We start from the raw sequence: 24,501 nt of genomic DNA, 5'->3' as shown, positions 1-24,501 counted from the left end.
ATTAGTGGGATCATTTACAAGATAAAATCTATTTAGCTTTTTTTTTTTTTTTTTAAACTTTATTAGTAAATCAACAAAATAACAGTTTACAAATGTGAGCATAACGCCAAAAAGAAGATATCCAGGGGGAGCATAGGAATAATAATAAAAAGAAGAAGATGATGCACTTACAAAAAGAAAGCTAATGAACACAAAGACATATGTGCCAAGGAATAAAATCTATTTAGCATTAGCGGCTGTAAGCCATTTGGCGGAATATGTTGATTTGAGCTAATAAATGACTTAATTTATTACATAGTGTCCCTTTAAGCAGAGGGGAGAGTCTGAAACTGGGACTGTAGTCCTGGTAACACCAAGGCTAATAATGAAACAGCTAGTACAGCAAAGCTAACCTGGAGAACATGGCAGAAAAAAGGAAGTATTTTACAGCAATTTTTGCCGCTATGTCTTTCATGACTTCCCCCCTCAAAATGCAGTGAATTCCCTGAAGCTAAGAAAATGCTGAAAGAAAAACAGAGTTTCTGACACTAATCTGCAAAAATGCAAGATACAAATGATCAAGTCATAAAGTTCTACCAGAATACTGCAGAGAAAACTAGGGACATTGCCTCCTATGGGTCCAAAGTTAGGTCCCCCACTGCCCCAGACCATGAGGAGATCCAGCTCCTGTAGAGAAATTAGTCTCATCATGTTCACATATATGTATTACACAATTAACCAATGTGTGCAAAAATGAAAACTATGGATGTGCAGTATGTTGTCATCCACACACAAATACCAAGCAGGTATTTGTGGCAAAGCAACTTCGCAAATGTGCACATTGTTCCCAACAGAGCAAAGTTTCTAAAAGTAGAATGGGAGGCAGAGCCTTCAGTTATCAGGCCCCTCTCTGTGGAACCAGCTGCCAGTTTGGGAGGCAGAGCCTTCAGTTATCAGGCCCCTCTCTGTGGAACCAGCTGCCAGTTTGGGAGGCAGAGCCTTCAGTTATCGGGCCCCTCTCTGTGGAACCAGCTGCCAGTTTGGGAGGCAGAGCCTTCAGTTATCAGGCCCCTCTCTGTGGAACCAGCTGCCAGTTTGGGAGGCAGAGCCTTCAGTTATCAGGCCCCTCTCTGTGGAACCGGCTGCCAGTTTGGCTTCAGGAAGCAGACACCCTCTCTACCTTTAAGACCAGGCTTAAAACGTTCCTTTCTGATAAAGCTTTTAGTTAGGGATGGCTCAGGTGATCCTGAAACATCCCATAGTTAAGCTGCTATAGGCCCAGCCTGCTGGGGGAGCTCCCATGATGCACCTCTCCTCCCTCTGCTCTCTTTATTCTCCATGTACCAGCTGAGGGAGATTTTTCTTTCCACAGCCTCGTGCACGTTCAGGAAGGGAGATTGGTTAGGATCAGGCTACATTTGAGCAATGGTAAACTTGCCTGTGCATGTGTAGTTTTAAGTTTAGACTTTCTTATACTCCTCACTGATCCACAGAAGCATGCTGTGTTTCAGTGCTGATTTAAAGCTGGGCCATCTGGGCTTTCATCTGACTCATGTTATTTCCCTCTGTCTTTTGAGATGACAGAATAATTCATCACCCCTCAATGACAGCAGAAAGGCCTACGTTTGCATATCTAGATTTTAAAATTGTTGATCCTGACAGAAATACATTTGCGGACTGTACAAAAATGCGAATACATTGTTTAAATAAAGTGCTGCTCGGTGGCAGGCTTGGTGTTCTGCGAAGAAAACAGCCAGTCAAAGTGGACAGGGCATGACCGTGGTCCATCTTCTGAAAAGTCTTGTGTTACACAGTTTGTGTCATGAGTAAAGGTTTCAGTCCTGTATACTGCTCTGAAATTAAAACATACAACGTCTTTATCTTTTATCACATATCTCATTAGCATTATTATTAGCTGACATTAGTGACTGAGCTTGATAACATATATATATATATATATATATATATATATATATATATATATGTATGTACTTTTTGATTGGTCATTACTGTGTGCATGCTCTCAATTCTTCACTCACCACGTTCTCCTCACACAGCTCTCGGAACTGCTGAAACTTCTGGGACATCAGGAGCTGTGCACTTCCGATAGCGCTCCTCATCTTGCCGAGGACTCAGAGCACAGACAGAGTATAACATTTTACAATATGTCCATCTCTTCTTCAGGAAATGTACAAGTTTTTTTTATCTTTATGCACATTACATGAACATAAAACATGAAAAAAAAACATTTTTTTTCTTTCAGCTTATCAACAATATCATAATGCAGCAATTAAGTTATTTGACTGTGCTACAAATCTTTTGAGGTCCACTAAGCAGATATTAGGTGGTTTCGGTCTGTATCTCTTTTGAATCTCTGATTCTCAGTTTTTCCCACGCAAAGTGGAAATCCCAGAAACCTCTTGTGTTTGTTGTTGTGTATCGTCCACCTGGCCCTTATTCTGAGTTTCTGTCTGAATTCTCAGAGTTTTTATCCCAGTTAGTGCTGAGTACAGATAAAGTCATTGTAGTGGGTGACTTTAATATTCATGTAGATGTTGAAAATGACAGCCTGAATATGAACTTTAATTCTATATTGGACTCTATTGGATTTTCTCAGAGTGTACACAGACCGACTCAATGCCTTAATCACACCCTTGATCTTGTGCTGACTTATGGCATTGAGAGTGAACAGTTAACAGTGTTCCCTCATAACCCTGTCTTATCTGACCATTTTCTGATAACCTTTGAGTTTACATTACTTGACTATACAGTTTCTGAGAAGAAATGTACATATAGAAGGTGTCTATCAGAGGATGCTGTAACCAGATTTAAAGAATTAATTCCATCATCCTTTTCTTCACTGCCATGTGCAGATATGACAGAGGACGACTACCTAAACTTTACTCCAGCAGCACTTGACTCTCTTGTTGACAGCACTATAGTTTCAATGCGTACAGCACTGGACAATGTTGCCCCTCTGAAAAGGAAGGTAATCAGTCAGAAGAGGCTGGCTCCTTGGTATAATTCACAGCTGCGTGCTTTAAAGCAGACTGCAAGAAAGCTGGAGAGACAGTGGCGTTCCTCTAATTTAGAAGAGTCTCAGTTAGTCTGGAAAGATAGTTTAACAATGTATAAGAAAGCCCTTCGTAAAGCTAGAACTGCTTATTATTCATCATTGATAGAAGAGAATAAGAATAATCCCAGGTTTCTTTTCAGCACTGTAGCCAGGCTGACTAAGAGTCCGAGCTCTGCTGAGCCAGTTATTCCTTTAACTCTCAGCAGTGATGATTTCATGAGCTTCTTTATTAATAAAATTGTTTCTATCAGAGAGAAGATTGATGGAGTCCTTCCCACTATTATCAGTGATGTATCATCAAGTACAGCAGCTTTAGAAGTATCTTTAGAACCTGATTTGTATTCAGACGGCTTCGGTCCAGTTGATCTCTCTGATCTAACAACAGCAATAGTCTCTTCTAAACCATCAACTTGTGTTTTAGACCCAATCCCAACCAGACTGTTCAGGGAGGTTTTCCCATTAACCTTCATCTTGTGTTAGTTCCCTGTTACCATCTCTTATGTTAACGGGTCGGTTTAGACCCGTGTTTTAATTTAGTGGTAAAATACACTAAAAACAATCATCTATCATCCAATTTGTTTTCTCATCTCTTGGTTACCTTGTTAGGCTTCTTTATCCATAAAAATATTGGTTTTAATATTTTTGGTGTGGGCCCCTGGGCCTTGTTTTTGTCAGTATACCCCTCGATTTCAATAAAAAAAAAATGTAAAATCAACCTCAAGAGAATCAATAAATAAAAGGTTGTTATGTCACCTGACTATTACTGAGGGGATTTAGAACACATCTCTTAAATAAATTAGTTTTATTTTTTCATTTTAATATTATTAACTATAGTAACATCTATGGTGTTACGGGTCAGTTTCGACCCATATATTTACTTCAAGAAAAAGGCAAAAAAAAGTCTCTTATTTTCAGCAATAGAACTTTAGTACAAACACAAAATGAAAAGCAGTGTGTTGGCTGACAGTGAACTTGTGATTTCAGTTTTGGCTCTAATTATTACTTTATAATCTACCCTATAACTGGGTTGAAACCGACCCTAACAACACAAAGATCTTAATTTCAACTAGAGCATTTTATAATTTAGTGAAAACAATTTTTTTTGTTTTATTTTGTTGAAATAGAGGTTCCTGACAAAGTCATAAAGCCTTGATGCAATAAACAAATTTATATGGTTATTTTATGCATTTAAAACCTAAAAACGGGTCGGTGCCGACCCTAACACAAGACGAAGGTTAATTGACACTTCCATATTGGATTTGATCAATCTGTCTTTGTTGACAGGATATGTACCTCAGACTTTTAAGGTTGCTGTAATTAAACCTTTACTTAAAAAACCTACTCTTGATTCAGAAGTGTTAGCTCATTATAGACCTATATCCAATCTCCCATTTTTGTCTAAAGTTCTTGAAAAAATAGTTGCAGCTCAGCTTTGTGATCACTTACACAGAAATAATCTGTTTTAAGAGTTTCAGTCAGGATTCAGAGTGCATCATAGCACAGAAACTGCACTGCTGAAAGTTACCAATGATCTCCTCTTAGCCTCTGATAGCGGAGTTGTGTCTGTGCTTGTCCTTTTGGATCTCAGTGCTGCATTTGATACGGTCGATCACAGTATCTTATTACAGAGACTTGAACATGTTATTGGGATTAAAAGAACTGCATTAGGCTGGTTTAAGTCATATTTATCTGATAGATTTCAGTTTGTTCTTGTAAATGAATTTCTTTTATTTCTCTATTTATTTGATATGGACAGCAATTACATTGGACGCACCAGATGCATTGTTTAAATGTTTTAGCACAAGTGCTAATTCTCAACACTTGTCCATAGGCAGCTTGGAGAGGATAGGACAGTTAAGATATAGGACAATAAAAATAAAAAGGAAAAAACAGACAGAAATATGGGAAAAAAACAAAACAGCAACAACAACAACAACAACAACCACAACAACAACAACAACAACAAAAAATAGCAACAAGACAATGAGGAAATAAGTCAAAGAAATACAAGCAATTCACAATAAGGAATATAAAAAGGCAACAGAGCAAAGGCAGTATGAGTAAGCAGTAACTAGTTAAGAGCTATTCATGTGTGCACTGTTGATTAGATTTTAGCCACTGTTTGAGACCTTTGTTAAAAACTTTACTATTGGTCTCTAATTTCAATTCAGTGGGTAGAGAGTTCCAAAGTTTGGCCCCTTTTACAGAGAGAGCAGACTGGCAGAAAGAGGTCTTGCATTGTGGGATGAGACAATTACCACCAGTGGATGCTCGTGTGGTCGCTCTGTGAGAGCTCTGACATCTGATGGCCACTTCAGAAAACAGTGTAGACATATGATTATTCAAACATTTAAAAAAGAATCTTAGAGTACTGACATTAATAAAATTTTCAAAAGTTAAAAGGTTGTGTTTCCTTAAGATGCGGCAGTGATGCCATTTCATTGGTTTTTGGTCCATGATTTTTATTGCTTGCTTGTATATGGAGACTATAGGTTTCATAGTGGTTGTGGAAGCCTGTGACCATGATGTGACGCAGTATGATAAATGAGAAAGAATCATAGCATGCATGTACAGTTTTGCAGCTTGGTGAGACAGGTTCCTTCTGATGAAACAAAAACAGTTAAGATTTGGCTTGACCTTCTTACAGATGTACTTGACTTGACTGCTAAATTTCAAATGTTTGTCAATTATGATGCCTAAGTACTTCACCTCATTCACTACTTCAGTGGATTCCTCCTTAATCCTGACCTGAAATAGGTCATGATCAGGCCTGTTACACATTGAGAAGCAAATGGATACCGTTTTTTTTACATTAAGAGTAAGATGGGACAACTCAAGCCAAGCCGAGATGTTTGATAAAGCCTGCGTCAAGTGCTCGCCAGCCAGGCTGGGTGTTTTAGTGGACACATGGATAATGGTGTCATCAGCATACATCTGGCAGTTGACACTTGGGCAGCAGCTCGGCAGGTCATTAATATACATAGTGAACAGCAATGGACCAAGCACGGATCCTTGTGGCACGCCCATGCTGTTAGCTAACATACCAGACTTTACCCCATTGACCCTAACACACTGTTGTCTACCCTCCAGATATGATTTAAGCCATTTGAGAGCTTCAGGCGACAAGTTAAATTTTTTTAATTTACTGAGTAGGACACTGTGATTAACAGTGTCAAAGGCCTTTTTTAAATCCAAGAACACTGCCCCTACAACCTTTCCTTTATCCAGCGAAGTTTTGATCTTCTCCAGTAGATAACAATTTGCTGATTCTGTGGAGTATTTTTTTCTAAAACCAAACTGCTGTGGATAAAGCAGTTGGTTAGACTCTAAGTGCTCCATTAATTGCTCAGCTACAAATTTCTCTAAAACTTTTGAGACTACCGGGAGGATGGCGATAGGCCTGTAGTTACCTGCCAGGTCTCTTTCTCCTGATTTATAAACTGGAGTAATTATTGCAGTTTTCCAGCTTTCTGGGAACCTATTTGTTTGGATTGATAAGTTGACTAAGTACGTGATTGGCTCTAACAGACAACTCTGATGTTTCTTGATAAATGCAGTATTTAAGTTATGGTTATCCTTTGCCATAGAATTACTCATGTTAGCAATAACCTTTTGCACTTTAACCTGGGTTACTTCTTTTATGTAGAAGGAGTTTGTGTGATCCTGGTCAAAGTCATCACAAGGTGGCTCAGTAGATTTAAAATGATTTGCTAATTCTTTCACAGACTCAATAAAAAAATTATTAAAACCATTTGCAATTGACTCATTACTAGTAGTGAGTTCATCACATACATTCAGGCAGTTTATCTTTGGGTGCTTACGTTTACTTGAGTTTGTTAGTCTGTTTATGTGTTGCCATAATTTAAAACTATTGCTATTGGCCTCTTCAATGAGTTTGTAAAAATGCCTAGTCTTTGCTTTCCTCAGCTCAGACACTACTTTGTTCCTCAAACTAGTATAAATAGAATGGTCAGTATTGGTTTTAGTCATTAAAGACCTTTTAAGAGCTAAATCTCTATCTTTGATGAGCTGAAGGATGTCACTATTAAACCATGGAAGAGACTTTTTCTTAGGTTTACTTTTCCAGGTTTTTGTGTGCTTGCTAGTTATGTAATGCAGGATAGATGCAAAAGTGTTTTCACTATGGTCTGTATCTGGTTCTATAGTTGCCCTTTCCCAGTTGACTTCCTTCAGATCATGTTCAAACTCAGCCAATTTGGACTTAGGAATACCAGTTGTTAAAGTGTGATTTTCCGTTTTGGTATGATAGATTAGGCGTTTTTTAGTTAGCTTTCTTATAATCAGTGTCATGTTATGATATAAGAGGCCAGTAATAAGATACGTTTTTATTACTCTCTCTGGCCTATTTGTAAAAATCTATAAAAGTCTATAAGGGTTTCACTCGTTCTAGTAACTCGTGTAGGTCTATCAATCAACTGTTTGTATTTAAATTTACCCATAGTTGATTTAAGTTTTGTCTTGCCCCTTTTGTCTATCCAATTAATGTTAAAGTCCCCAAACAACATACATTCACAAGAATTTTCAACAATAGACAGAAGACTTTCTTAGATCCTTGTAGAAATTTATATCATGAGATGGAGGATTATAAAGCACAACTATATAAAATTTCATGTTTGGTGAGAGAATAACATTAAGTCCTAAACTCTCCACATTCACATTCAATTCAAGTTCTAAAACCTTAAACTGTTTCCTAATATAAATTAAAACACCCCCTCCCCTTCCCTTGGGCCTGTCTTTCCTGTAACATGTGTATCCTGATATATTAGGTCAGTAGGAACGTTGCTGGTCAACCAAGTCTCAGACATACACAAAAAATCTCTTAGACTCCATAAGTAAGTTCTGTATCTGATCTATTTTTGGTAGTATGCTTCTGACATTTATATGTCCTCCCAAAATTCCATTGAGTTTTGTGTCCGAGTTCCAAATGATTTGGGCATGATTCACAGTTTGAAAAAGTCTTGACCGTCTCTGTTTCAAAGTTGCGCGATTTGCTAAATGACTTTTGGCACTCACGTGACACCGTCTTTGTTGACATTCGTCAGTTGTTACAGTTGATTCACCGTGAGGATGGTAAACCATGGCCGGTAGGATGTTGTGTGGGTCTGTGCGGGCCACCGACCTGGCCGCGTTGTCCGTGCCAGCAGTCCCGAGTTGTTCCAACGTTACCTCAGCCGAAGCAGCTACGTGTTCTGGATGATATGGTTCCGTGTTCCCCACCGGGGCCGGAGGATACGACTGTTGCCGCTGCATGAACCCAATGGCCTCTCCGCGGGCACCTGTGGACCTCTGGTCATCTGGCTCGTCGTTTCCACCGACGGCTGCTGGACTCGCCTGTTCCCCCGTCAACAATTCCGCAAAAGAGCCCCGCCGACAGATGTCATCTCTGGCAAACCGACTCCCAAGCGCAGAACTTGCTCCGTCTCCACCGTGACAGACACTGTCCGGCGCCAGAGTCAGGGTGATTTGCGTGGAAGTTGTAGGTAGGCCTATCGGAGCAGTTCTGATGGACGAGATCACTGTGGATGGTTCTAACTGCAGCGGGATGATATTTTGCATTGTTGGGTTAACCTCTGAATTGCAGAGAGGTCCAGGATTTAGATGGACATTTCCTGATAGCAGTAGTAGCAGTAGCAGCATTTTGGCTGATGACGGGTTGGCCTTTCGCCTGGTGGTGGTTTTGCGTGCAGGCGTGAATACCTGAGCCCGACCCTCCTTAAGAATCCGTGTGAAAACTGTGACATAACCAAATCCGAACCAATTTAGTTGTGTTTTTTCTGTTAAAATGCCCAGCGGATCAGCGGTAATATTGTGGGCGTGATGCGCTTTTGCCGTGAGAGACTCCGGCGCGTTGCAGATAAAAAACATTGGCACCAGTAGGCCTAGTAAAACACCGCAGGTTTGCAGGTAGAGGCCGATATTGCCTTGTTCAAGTTTGCCTTTGTGTTTTATGCATCGTTTGATAGTCCAATGCAATAGTTTGCTAAACAGAAAGAAAAGAGTCTTAAAAAATAAGTAGAGGAGATTATGAACGGCGATGTTGGAAACGTTCTGCTCATGAGTGGAGCCTGCCGAACCACTCGCAGCTGCTGCCGCCATAGCCATAATGATGTCAAGCTATCCAAGAAGAATCTTCCTCACACACCAGAGTAAGTCATGGAGTTCCCCAGGGTTCTGTGCTTGGACCGATTCTTTTCACTTTATACATGCTTCCATAAGGTAACATTATTAGACAGCATGGCATACATTTCCACTGCTATGCTGATGATACTCAGCTGTACTTATCTATGAAACCAGATGAACCCAATAGGTTGGTCAGACTACAAGCATGTCTTAAAGACATAAAGACCTGGATGACTCAGAACTGTCTGCTTCTAAATTCAGACAAAACTGAAGTCGTTATCTTTGGACACATGTCCATCCATGAGCTCTATGAACCCCTTCAGTCTGGCTACCAAGTACACCATAGCACTGAAACTGCCCTCATTAAAATCCCTAATGACCTCCTCATCGCCACTGACTCTAGTTGTATCAGCATCCTCAACCGTTCTGCAGCCACCCCATTCTCCTCCCCCGCTTGTCCGATTACCTTGGCCTCACTGACTCCGCCCTTTTGTTTTTCCAATTGTACCTCTCCGGCCGGGAACAATTTGTCACCCACGCTGGCTTTCCCTCTTCCTCAACCCCTGTTAACCACGGTGTCCACCAAGGCTCAGTGCTTGGCCCCCTTCTGTTCAACATCCACATGCTCCCGCAAGGCGAAATAATCCGCCGCCATTATTTCAACTTTCATTCATATGCTGATGACACCCAGCTTTACATTAGCACAAAACCCTCTGCCCATTTCCCCCTCAGTGTCTGGTCAACTGTCTCCTTAAAATCAAAACCTGGACATCATCAAATCTACTCAAACTAAACAGCAATAAGACAGAGCTCATGGTGGTGGCCCCCAATACCCTACTCAGAAAGGTTGGAGGTTTTCTCCTGACCATTGAGGTTCAACCATCTCTCCATCCCCTGAGGTCCGCAGCCTGGGAGTGCTCCTCGACACCACCGTCTCATTCCAGACCCACATCAAATCTATCACCAAATTTGCCTTCTTTCATCTGAAAAACAATGCCAGACTCCGACCATCACTCTCCGATTCTTTGGCAGAAAAACTCATTCACTCCATCTCTCCTTCGTCACCTACCTTTTGGACTACTGCAACGGTATCCTGTTCAGGATTCCCAACAAAACCCTGGACAGGCTCCAGTACGCCCAGTACTCAGCTGCCAGGGTCCTCACTCACACCAGTCCCTGGCAGCACATCACCCCCACCCTCATTCACCTCCGATGGCTCCCGGTCAAGTTCCGCATAAAATATAAAATCCTACTCCTCACTTACAGGTCCCTCCATGGCCTGGCGCCCCCATGGCCTGGCCCCCCCATGGCCTGGCCCCTCCATGGCCTGGCCCCTCCATGGCCTGCCCCCCCGGTACCTGTCAGACCTCCTCCATCTCCACACCACATCCGGCCTGTTCTCCATTCCTCGCCCCCGACTCCGCACCTTTGGGGATCGGCCTTCGGTTGTGCCGCACCCACCCTCTGGAACTCTCTCCCCCCTGATATATGCAATGCCCCATCTCTGGACACTTACAAAACCACCCTCAAAACTCATCTGTTCAACATGGCTTTCAACCAGTAATCCCCATTCACCCTGTCTGTTATATTATCTGTGTATCTTGTGTTCTGCTTGTTTGTTTGTTTGTTGGTCTGAGACCATGTTCTTTGTTTATGATTTTGTAAGGCGACCTTGGGTCTTTTGAAAGGCTCTATATAAATCAAAGTTATTATTAATATTATTATTATTATCATTGGACCTGAGCGCTTCAGGGGGAAATTGTCTAGCTATATAGTTACTCTAGATGGTATTTTCTTGGCTTCTAGTCCTACAGTGAGGAACCTTGGAGTTATTTCTGACCAGGATCGGTTTCTAGACTGCTTTCTTTCACCTTCGTAATATTGTTAAAATCAGGAACATCTTGTCTCAGAGTGATGCAGAAAAACTGCTCCATGCATTTGTTACTTCAGGATTGGACTACTGTAATTCTTTATTATTGGGCTGTCCCACATATTCTCTGAAAAGCCTCCAGCTGATCCAAAATGCTGCAGCCAGAGTTCTGATGAGAACTAACAGCAGAGATCATATTTCTCCAGTTTTAGCTTCTCTTCATTGGCTCCCTGTTAAATTCAGAATAGAATTTAAGATTCTTCTCCTCACATATAAAGCTCTTAATGACCGAGCTTCATCATATCTTAAAGATCTCATAGTAAGATATTTTCCTAACAGAGCACTTTGCTTTCAGACTGCAGGTTTACTTGAGGTTCCCAGAGTTTCTAAAAGTAGAATGGGAGGCAGAGCCTTCAGTTATCAGGCTCCTCTCTGTGGAACCAGCTGCCAGTTTGGGAGGCAGAGCCTTCAGTTATCAGGCCCCTCTCTGTGGAACCAGCTGCCAGTTTGGGAGGCAGAGCCTTCAGTTATCAGGCCCCTCTCTGAGGAACCAGCTGCCAGTTTGGGAGGCAGAGCCTTCAGTTATCAGGCCCATCTCTGTGGAACCAGCTGCCAGTTTGGGAGGCAGAGCCTTCAGTTATCAGGCCCCTCTCTGTGGAACCAGCTGCCAGTTTAGCTTCAGGAAGCAGACACCCTCTCTAGGCTTAAAGGCCTACAGAAAGCTGACACTACACCCAATACATAATGATAATACATACACAGAGGAACAATAATGATCATTGGACTCTACACCAAAACATTTCATAAACGCATGAAATTTGCGATTTTGAATTTGCCGCTAGGAAACTTTCCTGGAATTCCAGACTGGAGTGCCATGGTTTTTCCTGGCTGCCTCAGTGTTGCCAATTTAGCTAGATTTAGCGACTTTTGGCCATCTCTGGCGACAAAAAAAAATAATCTAGCGACTTTCGGGCTCAATCTGGCTGAATCTAGCAACAATTCAACTTGTTTTGTGAGTGACAAATCAGTTGCCCCGCGACACCATACAAGCCGAGACAGAAGCACTGCAGGACGGTGGCAACCCGGCATTTCCTGTCAAAACCGCAGTTTCAAGCTAGCTACAACGAGGGTAGGTTCACTTCCTGTTTTCAAAACAACAGCACGTAATGGCTTTCCCTATGATAAAAGGCAACGGGTATTTTATTTTGTCAAAATAACCGGAAGTGCGTTGCTCACTGCGGCTAGCTTTAGCAGCGCCGAATTTGTCGGAACAAAATGGTAAACAGCCGGTATTTTGTCAGGTTTTCAACACGTTGGGGATCTAAACGACTACTTTCTCACCTGAAAAGTTTCAAATGTTGCGGGGACAGAGGAAGCAGAGAGACCTGCGGTCGGAACTTGTGTCTGTGCCTCCCTGTCCGCCTGCCTCCTCTCTGGTGAAATCAGCCGGAGCCATCCCGCCGTGTTCAGCACCCTGCGGTGCGGACACTCAGGGGGAATCCACCTGTCGCTCTGCCGGCTGATTTCCGCTCTCCGCCAGGTGGATTCCTGTCCGACCGCGGGTCTCTCTGCTTCCTCTGTCCCCAGTGGTGTGAGCTGCTGGTGCTGAGGGCAACACACGCACTTCGTACATCTACTCGCAATAAAAACTGCACTGAACCCAACGTTTTATATTTCCAAGCGACGTCCCGCGGCACACATCGAAATTTGCCGTGAAGAAGCTGTCCAGGTCTGGCAAACTGCTGGCTTCGCTACGAGAACTACTGGGGGTTGTTCCAGCAGCTGGCACTCGCGACGTCACGCACCTGTCGTTCCAGTTTGCCAAATTCGAGTCAAATGTGGTGATAGTTTATTGGGCCTAATCAGGACTATCCAGGGGCCTAAAATTATTTTAAAATCATAAAAAAAAATTCCATGGTATATAAGGAATCGATCTGCTATTTCAGTTTTGTGCAAAAAATCACCTTTCTGTAGGCCTTTAAAACTTTCCTTTTTGATAAAGCTTATAGTTAGGGATAGCCTGATTAACATAGACTTTCAAATCTCTTCGAGATTCTGGTCTGACCAAGACCATAACGAATACGATTCGAAATGGCCTGGTCAACCCGCCTCCCTCGGGTTGCTACTGGTTGTGGCCAGAAAAGGCTGTGCCTAAGCTTAAGCCAATCACACCCCTCTTTCCTCTGACGTATGATTTAGCTACCAGCGGGGCTAACTGGTAGATTAAACTCTTACCAAAGCCAGTAGGGAGCAAGGCGAAAACGTCTTTCCTGTCAAGAAATGATTCAAGGGCTGTTCTTTGCTCGATTTTTAACGAGAATCTCCCGTCGAACACTTTCATTACAGCATCTACAGCAGTGTCAAAAGCTTGACGCTGCTCCATGTTGATATTGAATGAAGCACTTCCGTGTACAATCCATGGGTTGAGTGGCAGTTCACCACGTCACTACCTTGAACACGCCTCTACCCTGGGCCGTTGGCGCTGCTCAAAGTTGATTGCTTCCCGACAAAGTGGGTGGAGTTCCCATTTTTTCGGGAACTCGAATCCACCTGAATGAGCAGTTTGCCTGAGTAAGTGTGGCAGAGCCGAAGGTGTTGCGTCACTGCGAGGGCGGAGCCTGGGTAAGTTAGGGATGGCTCAGGTGATCCTGAAACATCCCATAGTTAAGCTGCTATAGGCCCAGACTGCTGGGGGACCTTCCATGATGCACCTCTCCTCCTTCTCCTCTCTCTCCTCTCCATGTACATGTGACATCATTGTTGTCATTAACTTGTGTTTCTCTCTCTCAGCAGGTATCCCTGGCCTGGTGTTACAGTGTTTGTTGTCCCCTCTTTTCTGTCCTCTCAGCCCCAGCTGGTCCAGGCAGATGGCCGCCCTTCCTGGTTCTGGTTCTGCCAGAGATTTCTTCCTGTTAAAAGGGAATTTTTTCTTCCCACAGTGCATGCTCAGGACGGGAGATTGGATTGAAGAGAAGTTTTGGTGCAATCTGTTGGTTTCCTTAGCTCGGCTACTTTTTTTTCAAGTTGGCTATGAATTGGACTAATTTGGAATTAATCAATTGGATTTGATTGTATTACAATGAATTGGATTGCAATTGGCTTGAATTGGACTTTGAAGTGTCTTGAGATTGTAATTGTTGTAATGTGGCACAATTGAAATAAAACTGAATTTAATGAAATGAAATTGAATGATGTGTATCATGAGATGCATCACAAAAAGACCTACTGTCTTCAGGCAGGTCGTTCTCCTGCTGGTCCAGCTCCATCTGTCGACACCAGCCCTCCATGCGGTCGGTCTCAGCCTGCAGCAGCTTCAGGAACCAGCGTCCATCTCTTTGCACCACTGATCGCTGCACCACCTACCATCACAACATTTAAACTTTCACAAACTGTAGAGACACATGAAATCCGTACATTCACTATAATGTCACAAAATCACGACTGAGGAAAATCGTATATAACTTCGGAGTCTGCATTCTATTAATTCTGGATTATTATAGATTAATTTATGATGTGAAATTCATGGAAGGGCTGATAAATGAAGTTTCTTATAATATTTTTAAGAGGGAAATATTGAATATTTCTAATTGTCTAAAGCTCTTGAATGGAAATAGATTGCATGTGGACAGTATGTGCACACACTTCCAATTAGGGGTATGTGTGGGCAAACACCTTCCACACTAGCATTACAGTTACCTGGACGGAAAGAAAAAGAGCACTTTTGTTCATTATGTTTGGCTGGACACCGTGATAAAAGTCCGAAAGTTGAATTAATCAGGAGGTCAATCATCCCTACAATCATCCACCTCAGAACACCGTAAGCACATTTACTCCCATGTTCTGACCTGGAATTTTAGTAGTACCCTCTCAAATGAAAGTTTCTTCCAATCCAACTGATGTAATTGTTGCCACATTTTTTATCAAAGTAATGGACTCAATAGGTCTAGAATAGAATAGAATAGAACTACTTTATTCATCCCAGCTGGGAAATTATTTTGCAGTAGCAGCGTACAGACAGTAAAAATAAAAATAAGAATAGAAATAAAATAAATAAAATAAAATAAAAAATAAAAATAAAATAAATATAATAAAAATATATGTACATCAAAGTGCAACAATGCAGTTGTGCGGTTATGCAGTTATGGTATTGAGATACCATAATGACACTTAACTATTATTGTACAGGGTGATGGCATGTGGCAGGAAAGATTTCCTGTATCTGTCCCTTCGACAGCGGAGCTGAAGCAGTCTGTGTGAGAAGGTGCTCCGCTGTCTGTCCACTGTGTGGTGAAGAGGGTGCTGTATGTTATCCATGATAGATAACAGCTTCTTCCGTGTCCTCCTCTCCACCACGGTTTCCAGTGACTCTAATTTTTGTCCCAGTACAGAGCCAGCTTTCCTGATGATTTTGTCCAGCCTGTTAGAGTCGCTGGCTCTGATGCTGCTTCCCCAACACACAGCAGCAAAGAAAATGGCACCGGCAACAACACTGTGGTAGAAGGTCTCCAACATCTTGCTGCACACATTGAAGGATCTCAGCTTCCTTAGGAAATAAAGTCTGCTCATCCCCCTCTTGCACACAGCGTCAGTGTTGGATGCCCAGTCCAGTCTGTTGCCGATCACCACTCCCAGGTATTTGTAGTCATCCACCTCCTCCACCACCTCCCCCTTGATCTTCAGTGGCTGTGAAGGCGTCTTCTTCTTCCTCCTGAAGTCGATCACCATCTCTCTGGTCTTGCTGACGTTCAGCCTCAGGTGATTCTGTTCAGACCACTCCACAAAGTTGTCCACCAGTGTCCTGTACTCCCCTTCCTCTCCATCTCTTATACACCCGACAACAGCTGAGTCATCAGAAAACTTCTGTAGGTGACATGACTCAGAGTTGTACTGGAGATCAGTGGTGTATAAGGTAAAGAGAAAAGGAGAAAGCACGGTTCCCTGTGGAGCTCCTACGTCACTGACCACCACATCAGACAGGACACTGCCCAGACGGACAGACTGTGGCCTGCCTGTCAGGTAGTCAGTAACCCAGGAGATCACTGAGTTGTGGACACCCATCCCCCGCAGCTTCTCACCCAGTAGCAGGGGCTGGATGGTGTTGAAGGCACTCGAGAAATCAAAGAATGTGATTCTCACAGTGTCTCCTCCACCATCCAGGTGCATGTGGGCTCGTTGCAGCAGGAAGATGACAGCATCATCAACTCCCAAGTGGGGCTGGTAGGCAAATTGTAGGGGGTCTAGAAACGTCCTCACCTGAGGCCTCAGCTGGGCTAGGACCAGTCTCTCCATGACCTTCATCACATGAGATGTGAGAGCGACCGGTCTGTAGTCCTCTGGGTCGGATGGCCTCGACTTCTTGGGGACAGGAACCACGTGTGACGTCTTCCACAGCAACGGGACTCTCTCCTGACTCAAGCTCAGGTTGTACAGATGTACCAGTACAGGAGACAGCTGGCTGGCACAGGTCCTCAGGATCCATGGTGTGATGCCGTCAGGGCCTGCAGCCTTCCCCTGATGTAGTCTATCCAGCTGCCTCTTAACCTGGCCTGTAGTCACCGTTAGCTGGGGGCTGGTGTTGTTGTCCGCAGTGGAGGAGGGGGAGGAGGTGAGGGGGGAGGAGGAGAGGGGGGAGGAGGTGGAGGAGGAGGAGGTGAGGGGGGAGGAGGGGGAGGGGGGAGAGGGGCAGATGGAGAGGTGTCGTGCAGGAGAATGTCGGTAGGTGTGTTGAGCAACTTGGGACAGTGTGGATGTGTGGGGGGATGGGGGTGACAGGGGGGTGGCAGGAGATGAGCTAAACCTGTTAAAAAACTGGTTAAACTGGTTTGCCCTGTCCAGGCTCCCTGATATCTGCGTGTCCTTCCCCTTCATCCCAGTTATGTGTTTCATTCCAGTCCACACATCTCTCACACAGTTCTGCTCGAGTTTGGACTCCAGCTTCTTCCCGTAGTTGTCCCTGCATGTCCTCAGTAGCCCCTTTCACACTGCCGAATAACCCGCGTTTAATTCGCGAATTTAGCGTGTCCGCTGTTGTGTTCACACTGCCGACCCGGGCTGCCGCGTCAACTCGACTCGCCTTTCGACCCGCGTCGGACCCTATTCTTTTTGCCGAGCCGAGTTTGATGTGAACACAATCGACGCGGGTCGGACGTGGGCGTGACGTGAGGAGTTTAAAAGACAGAATGGACAGCTGATTCAGAACAACAGCGACAGGTGAGGACAAGTTTTACTCTGTTTTAGCCTACATCAAGTTCGAGACATTTTTTAATATGGCCAACTGGTGAGACAAGGAGGTCCACGAGCTCCTCAGCCTCCGAGCAGAGGACGTTATTTACCGCCACATGTCGGGGACGGTGAAAGATGGACCTCTGCTGGAAGGGCTGGCGAGAAAGATGGGAGAGCGCGGTTTCCCACGCAGCAAGACGCACCGTAAAGTAACATCTCCATGAACTGCAGTGCAAAAACGAGTTTTCAAGGTGTCCCGCCATCGTTTGTTTGAAAAATTTGATGCAGACAGGTGTATTTAACCCTACCTCCGGCCCATGGCTTGTGACTACGTCATTGTACACGCCCAGCATTTTATGTGTTTCGTGTGACGCTCTGCGATAGGCAACTCCCCCTGAACTCGGCTTCAGGCGACACGGGTCACCCTGACACGCCAAGCGTTCACATTGCTCGACGCGGGTCGAAGGTGCAATTTGGACCCGCTAAGGTAGCGGGTCGCAGTGTGAAAGGGGCTAGTGTCTCTTTGAGTTCTCGCTGCACTCTCCTCTGCTCCTCTCTGTCTCCAGACCTGAAAGCCATCTTCTTTTTGTTTAGAAGTGCCTTCAGCTCACTGGTAATCCAGGGTTTATTGTTGGAGAAGCATCGCACGGTCCGGGCTGGCGTGACGGTGTCCTCACAGAATCTGATGTAGTCTGTGATGCAGTCAGTCATATTGTCTATGTCCTCCCCATGAGGCTCACAGAGTGCATCCCAGTCTGTTGACCCAAAGCAGTCCTGCAGTGCCTCAGCCGCCTCCTGTGTACACCTCCTCACTGTCCTGGTGCGCACAGGCTGCCTACTCACAAGAGGGACATACCTGGGAGTCATCCTGACCAAGTTGTGGTCAGACCTGCCAAGGGGGGGAAGGGCTGTGGCGCAGTATGCATCCTTGGCATTAGCATACAGGAGATCAAGCGTTTTGTTTTCCCTGGTGGGACAGTCAACATACTGCTGGAAGTTGTTTAGAGTTTTTTCTAGTGAGGCATGGTTAAAGTCTCCTGTGATGATCATGAAAGCGTCCGGGTGTTGAGTCTGGAGTTTGGCAGCGGTCGAGCTGATGACGTCACAGGCCGCCGCTGCATCAGCTGATGGGGGGATGTAAACAGAAATAATGATGGCGGACGTAAACTCCCTCGGTAAATAATACGGACGCATTCCCACAGCCAGAAGTTCAATGTCCGGGGTACAGATCAGTTCCTTCACGTTCACATGACCAGGGTTACACCACCTCTCACTCACATAAAGTGCAATCCCACCACCCTTCTTCTTCCGACTCTTGGAAAAGTCTCTGTCCCCCCGCACCAAAGAAAATCCAGGTACCTCCACGCTGTAGTCCGGAATGAGCGAGTGCAGCCAAGTCTCCGTGAAGCAGAAGATGCTGCACTCCCTGTACTCCCTCTGGGTCCTCACCAGCGCCGTGAGCTCGTCCGTCTTATTTCCCAAAGACCTCACGTTCCCCACAATAACCGCTGGTACCGCTGGTTTGTGCCGTCTCCTCTTCACCCTCCGTTTAACTCCAGACCTGCAACCCCGGCGTCTCCTCCGTATCTCCTCTGGGATCACAGGCCTGTCTCCGGGCAACAGCACAGGCCCACACAGCGCAATCAGCTGTTCACGCGTGTACACAATGCCGCTGCTCCGTTCGGCCAGATTCTCCGTTACAAAGAGTAGAAAAAGTAACAAAAGAACGCGAACAACAGCGACCAAACCTCGTCCAGCCATTGTGTAAAGCTTTGCTGATTGTTTGTGTTATTTCTACTAGAATTAAACTAAGTTAACAAAAAAAAAAAAAAAAAGAACAAAGATTAACAAACACGACGGGAGCTGCTTCTGCAGGCGGCCAGCTGTGCCAGCGCCATCTTGAAAAAGGTCTCTCTCTCCTGACAATTTTTTGTATCTTTCTTCTGATTGGTTCTATTCCTTTGCTATTTCAAACTCTCACGTGTGCAACCACTTTTGAGGAAACCAGATCTTGATCATAATATCCTTCAAAATTACTGGCAAGTTCCTAAATAATCTTTTATCTGAAAGAGTTTAGAAAAATATGCATCTTTACAGTTACTTGTAGCAGCTGAAACAAATTTCAGTCTGGATCCAGAAACTCTTACAGCAATGAGACATCCCTTCTGAGGGTGATCAATGACTTGTTAATAACTGCAGATGAGGGGATGTACTGACTTCTGGTTCTTCTGGAACCCAGTACTGCTTTTGATACTGTGGACAATAGCATCCTGTTAGATTGACTGGAACACTGGATGGGATTATCAGGATCCGTTATACAGTAGCATGGTTGTCCTCTTATCTGTCTGACAGAAAATTTTCTGTTTCTGTAAATAATTACAATTCCTCAATCATTCCAGTTAAATATGGTGTGCCTATGTGGTCAGTTAAAGTTTAATTAGCCTTCTAGTTATTTCCCCTTGGTCATAGTATTCACAGACATGGTTTTTCATTCCGTTTTCATTCGATGCTGATGAGCTTTATCTGCTCCTCAAATCCTGGTAAACAAACTTCAACATCAAACACGAAACATCTTGAAGTTATATCTAGATAAAACAGAGATTGTCACGCAGATTAAACTAATGCCACCATCTGCTGGTTCCATGGTGGAGCAAATTCAGAAGATTTTTAAGAAATCTCCTTGTGAGGTTTGACATCACTTTAAGGTTTGAGCACCATGTCACCAAAATTTTCCAGTCATGATTTACCAGATTGCAAATATTTCAGAAATATGATCAATTTTACTTTTACTTTAAACATACAAATACGGTACTGCATGCGCCTCACAGCAGAGGGTTCCAGGTTCAACTCCCAGCTGGGGCCTTTCTGTGTGGAGTTTGCATGTTCTCCCCGTGTATGCGTGGGTTCTCTCTGGGTTCCTCCCACCTCCCAAAATCATGCATGTTAGGTTAACTGGTGTCTCTAAAATTGTCCCTAGGAGTGAGTGTGAGCATGCATGGTTGTTTGTCTGGTTTGTCTCTGTGTGGCCCTGTGATGGACTGGCGACCTGTCCAGGGTGTACCCCGCCTCTCACCCAATGACAGCTGGGATAGGCTCCACCCCCCTGCGACCCTGAATTGGAATAAGTGGATATAGAATATGGATGGATGGACTTATTATCCATCTAAATAATAAATCTTTAAACAGCTGCCAAACTTCTAACAAGAACACAGAAATATGACCTTACTCAACCTTCATGCTCTGGCTTCTCCAATGTTCTCAGATTGATTTTAAGATGTTACCATTGACGTTTAAGGTTCTTAATGGCTTCTCTCCTAGCTACATATCGTACCTCCTTGTCTTATACACAAGCACTCTGAGATCTTCTTGCGGAGGATTCCTAGTTGTATCTGAAGCACAAATTAAAACCAGAGGTGACAGAACCTTTACTGTGAGGGTGCCAGAGTTGTGGAATGAGCTGCCTGAGGAAATTAGTTTAGCAGATTCTGAGATCTCTTTTAAAATACTCCTCAGAACATACTTTTATTGGGGAGTTGTCACACCGCGGTGAGGTCAAGTGGGTTTTTTGTCTCGTTTCCATGTCATATCTCGTCATTTCCGGTTTTATTTTGAAAGGTTAACTCTCCTCTGGTTTCAGGTCACTTGCCCTTCCTCTCGTGCCCCAGTCTGATTGTGGTATGAATGATTCCACCTGTTCCCTGTTATCCCTGTGTGCATCAGAGTCTGCGTCTCCCCCGTCTTGTGCCAGTGTATCGTATCTGTTCGTCTCATGTGCATCACTCTCGCCTTTTCCAAGCCTGACCACAGCCACGTTCCAAGTATTGCCTTTCGTTATTTCCTCGTCAAGAGAGATTTTTTTGTTCTTGATAAAGTTTGATAAAGTAGTCCTGTTAAAGTACCAGTTTAAGTTTCTTTTCATAGCATTCTTGTTTTTTCCTCCCAGTTGGAGTGATTTCTGTTTTGTAGTGCCTCCGATTTTTAGGAGAGGTTATTTGTTTTTCCTCCGTAGCAGGAGTGACGTTTAGTTAAAGTTAAAGTTTGATAGACATTTTGTTTGTTCCTCCGCATATTTTGATTTCCCTGATAAGTTTTCATAGATACTGTATACTTCTCTCATTTTGGGAGAACTGTATAACTATATATATATAATTAATATTTCTATAGCCTGTTTTGTTTCTCTCTCTGGAGAGACTTGAGAACATCTGCTCCTTACGGGAGCAGAATCGGAAGCTGGATGCAATCCTTGCGCAGGTTCGCAGGCTGGCTGAGATTCCTGGACTCAGAAGAGAAGTGGATTGACCTGGGAGAATGGTTGATTGATCGCTTGGACCGGGCGGAAAGGGTCCACATCCCACAATTCGGCTGAATTCGGGACTTCGCCATGAGATACCAGCAATGGACAGAAAGACAGAGAGCGCAATCAGTTGTCTGTCTGACCTAAATTAATTGTTATTCCAATCTGGTGCCCCATACTGGCTTTGTAGCCAGCTGCATAATCATTGTCCACGTTTGTTATGATAACATGATGCTCTCTCCCATGTGCTCCCCCTCCCTTCCTGAGACTCCTGTGAGATTTGTTGTGGAACTGGCTGACATATTCCAACTTGTCAAGGACAATTGCCTGATCCAACATTCTGTGCAGACTTATTGAACAAACACACACGCATACACATACATGCTCAATTATAACACATGCAACTCCTCACCTCTTCACTGTCCCATTGCTTAAGGTGTTGTTTTGTGTTTATGTTGCTTTTTTCTGTGCTGAGGTTTTTTGAGATCTCAGACCGTATCCTAATAAGGGTACAGTGTGAAGTATGATTTTTTTCCCTCCCCTCACCCAATGTTGTTCCCCTTCCTTCTTATCTGGCGGCGCCTGCACAGCGGGCTGCGATGCCTGGTCACACTCTCTCTCCCTGTTTGTTTTCTGTGTTGTCTGTCTGGACCGAAACTGGAATTTCCCCTCGGGGATTAATAAAGTATAATTGATTGATTGATTGATTGATTAAATAAAAGCTTTGGATATAACATCTCCTGCTCCTGCGTCCTCCATTCCCTGGGTGTGACAGGAGCGTTTACTGATTTTAGGTGATCTTATTGTCTTGTCGTTAATTTCATTCATCCTATTGAATTATTTATTCTTATTTCATTCTTTTGATATATTCTTTGTTTTTTATGCTTTGTGGTATTTCCATATATTCATCATTGTTGTATTTGCTTGCTTTCTTGACTTAAAGTTTTGAAAGTTGCTATAGATAGATTATTATTTTTGATATTATGTCTGGACCTTACAATGTTCAGTGTGCTAAAATGACATAGGCTGAGAAAAGGCACCAAATAAATAAACTGAACTAAAGTGAAGGAAGTTGTGTTACTGACTGATCACCCACATACCTCCAGAATACTAGAGCTGTTGTAGCTGGTGTCAAGTCGGTCATCAGTTACACTGTCTATCCATGGGTCTGGTGGAGGGAGGATCGATGGGTCAAAGCCAACATCCTCATAGTCATCAGAGGCACAGGCATGATAGTGGTTCCCTGAGCCTTGAATGCTAACAGTGGAGGTGGCGGCATCACGGGAATATTGTCGAGAGATGGCACCAGGTGACAAAACTTCCATGTGAGGGTTTGTAGAGTCGAGAGGGGTGTCAAGTAGGTCTGGCAAGTCCAGATCTGCCTGGATGGAATAATCAAGAGTAATCACTAAATAAATCAATGAATGGTTGAGTGAACGGTACATGTTTGCAAAAGGTCAATACTTCCATAGTGCCTTTTACCTAAGCCAGAAACTAAAAGGACTTTAAAGTGCATTTCTCATTTACCCCTGTGTCTGGCATAAAATCTCAGGTAACTTGGGATGAGTGTTTTACCTGAGGAAAGTTCAGAACTTAACAAAGTTCATCTGATTCATGGGCAACTCAGCCCCCAAACCCCAGCAAAGGCTGCACAACCCTCAAAACTATTAGCAATCAAAGGATTTTTTTATTGAACATGTTACTAATTGCACTTTCTCTTTCCACAACAATAAAAAAAAAACTCACAGGATATCAATTCTTTCCAGTCAAATCAAAGTGCAGAGAGAGATTGAAAAGCGGCTCTCAAATGACACACTATCTTCAATTCCCCACAAAAAAAATACGGCAGTAAAAAAACAAACAAAGATCAATCTGAAATCTTCTGTAACAGAGAAATAGTGGGTTGTGATTTCAGTCACTCAATAACAAAACCAAACTTGTAGGACCTTACCTGCACAGCTGCTGTCACACTGTTGGAGCGCAGGAACCGTCGATATCTGACCATCAGAAAGAGACAAACAGTCAATATGAGACATCTACATTTTACCATCAGCGCTGCTAAACAACTGTTTTTTACATTAAAGATCCAAGGACTTTGCATTCCACATATTAAATTTGATGATATTTCTCTTACAACTTCAAATGTCAGCATGACATTTGGCAGGTTTAATTACCATACATCCAGCAAATGCATTAGGTCCTGCAGTCACTGGGGGCCTGCATGACAAGGTCATAGATAACTTGGCTATTCAGTTTAGGGCAGTGTGGCTCCAAACAGATATGTAAGAGACAGAAAACATTTCTGTTTTGGGACACTGAAGATTTTGGCTAATTTTTTGCTCTTTGGCTCCCCATACAGTTGTGGGATGTAAAACCACTGTCACAAAAAATAAATCTGGATGTGAACCCTACAAATGTACAACCGTACACATGAATCGATACAATCGATCACAGCATTCTGTTACAGAGACTTGAACATGGTATTGCGATTAAAGGAACTGCATTAGGCTGGTTTCAGTCATATTTATCTAATAGATTTCAGTTTGTTCTTGTAAATGAAGAATCTTCCTCACACACCAGAGTAAGTCATGGAGTTCCTCAGGGTTCTGTGCTTGGACCGATTCTTTTCACTTTATGCATGCTTCCATTAGGTAACATTATTAGACAGCATGGCATACAGTTCCATTGCTATGCTGATGATACCCAGTTGTACTTATCTATAAAACCAGATGAACCCAATAGGTTGGTCAGACTACAAGCATGTCTTAAAGACATAAAGACCTGGATGACTCAGAACTGTCTGCTTCTAAATTCAGACAAAACTGAAGTCGTTATCTTTGGACCTGAGCGCTTCAGGGAGAAACTGTCTAGCTATATAGTTACTCTAGATGGTATTTCATTGGCTTCTAGTTCTACAGT

The 24,501-nt window shown here is 43.5% G+C and overlaps 1 protein-coding gene across 2 annotated transcripts in view; it reads right to left on the bottom strand.

The window, feature by feature from the left end:
• LOC142399497 (disks large-associated protein 1-like) overlaps window positions 1-24,501 on the bottom strand; it is a 205,885-nt gene that overhangs the window by 16,197 nt on the left and 165,187 nt on the right. For both annotated transcript variants that reach the window (XM_075484215.1, XM_075484216.1), the window contains exons 10-13: window positions 23,534-23,579; window positions 22,683-22,964; window positions 14,293-14,425; window positions 2,019-2,110 (exon numbers count right to left, since the gene is read on the bottom strand). In XM_075484215.1, the coding sequence (XP_075340330.1) occupies window positions 2,019-2,110; window positions 14,293-14,425; window positions 22,683-22,964; window positions 23,534-23,579 (553 nt within the window). The remainder of the gene's footprint in view (window positions 1-2,018; window positions 2,111-14,292; window positions 14,426-22,682; window positions 22,965-23,533; window positions 23,580-24,501) is intronic.

The sequence above is a fragment of the Odontesthes bonariensis genome, chromosome 14 (genome assembly GCF_027942865.1).
Source record: "Odontesthes bonariensis isolate fOdoBon6 chromosome 14, fOdoBon6.hap1, whole genome shotgun sequence".
NCBI lineage: Eukaryota > Metazoa > Chordata > Actinopteri > Atheriniformes > Atherinopsidae > Odontesthes > Odontesthes bonariensis.
This window is presented reverse-complemented; position numbering and strand designations above follow the sequence as displayed.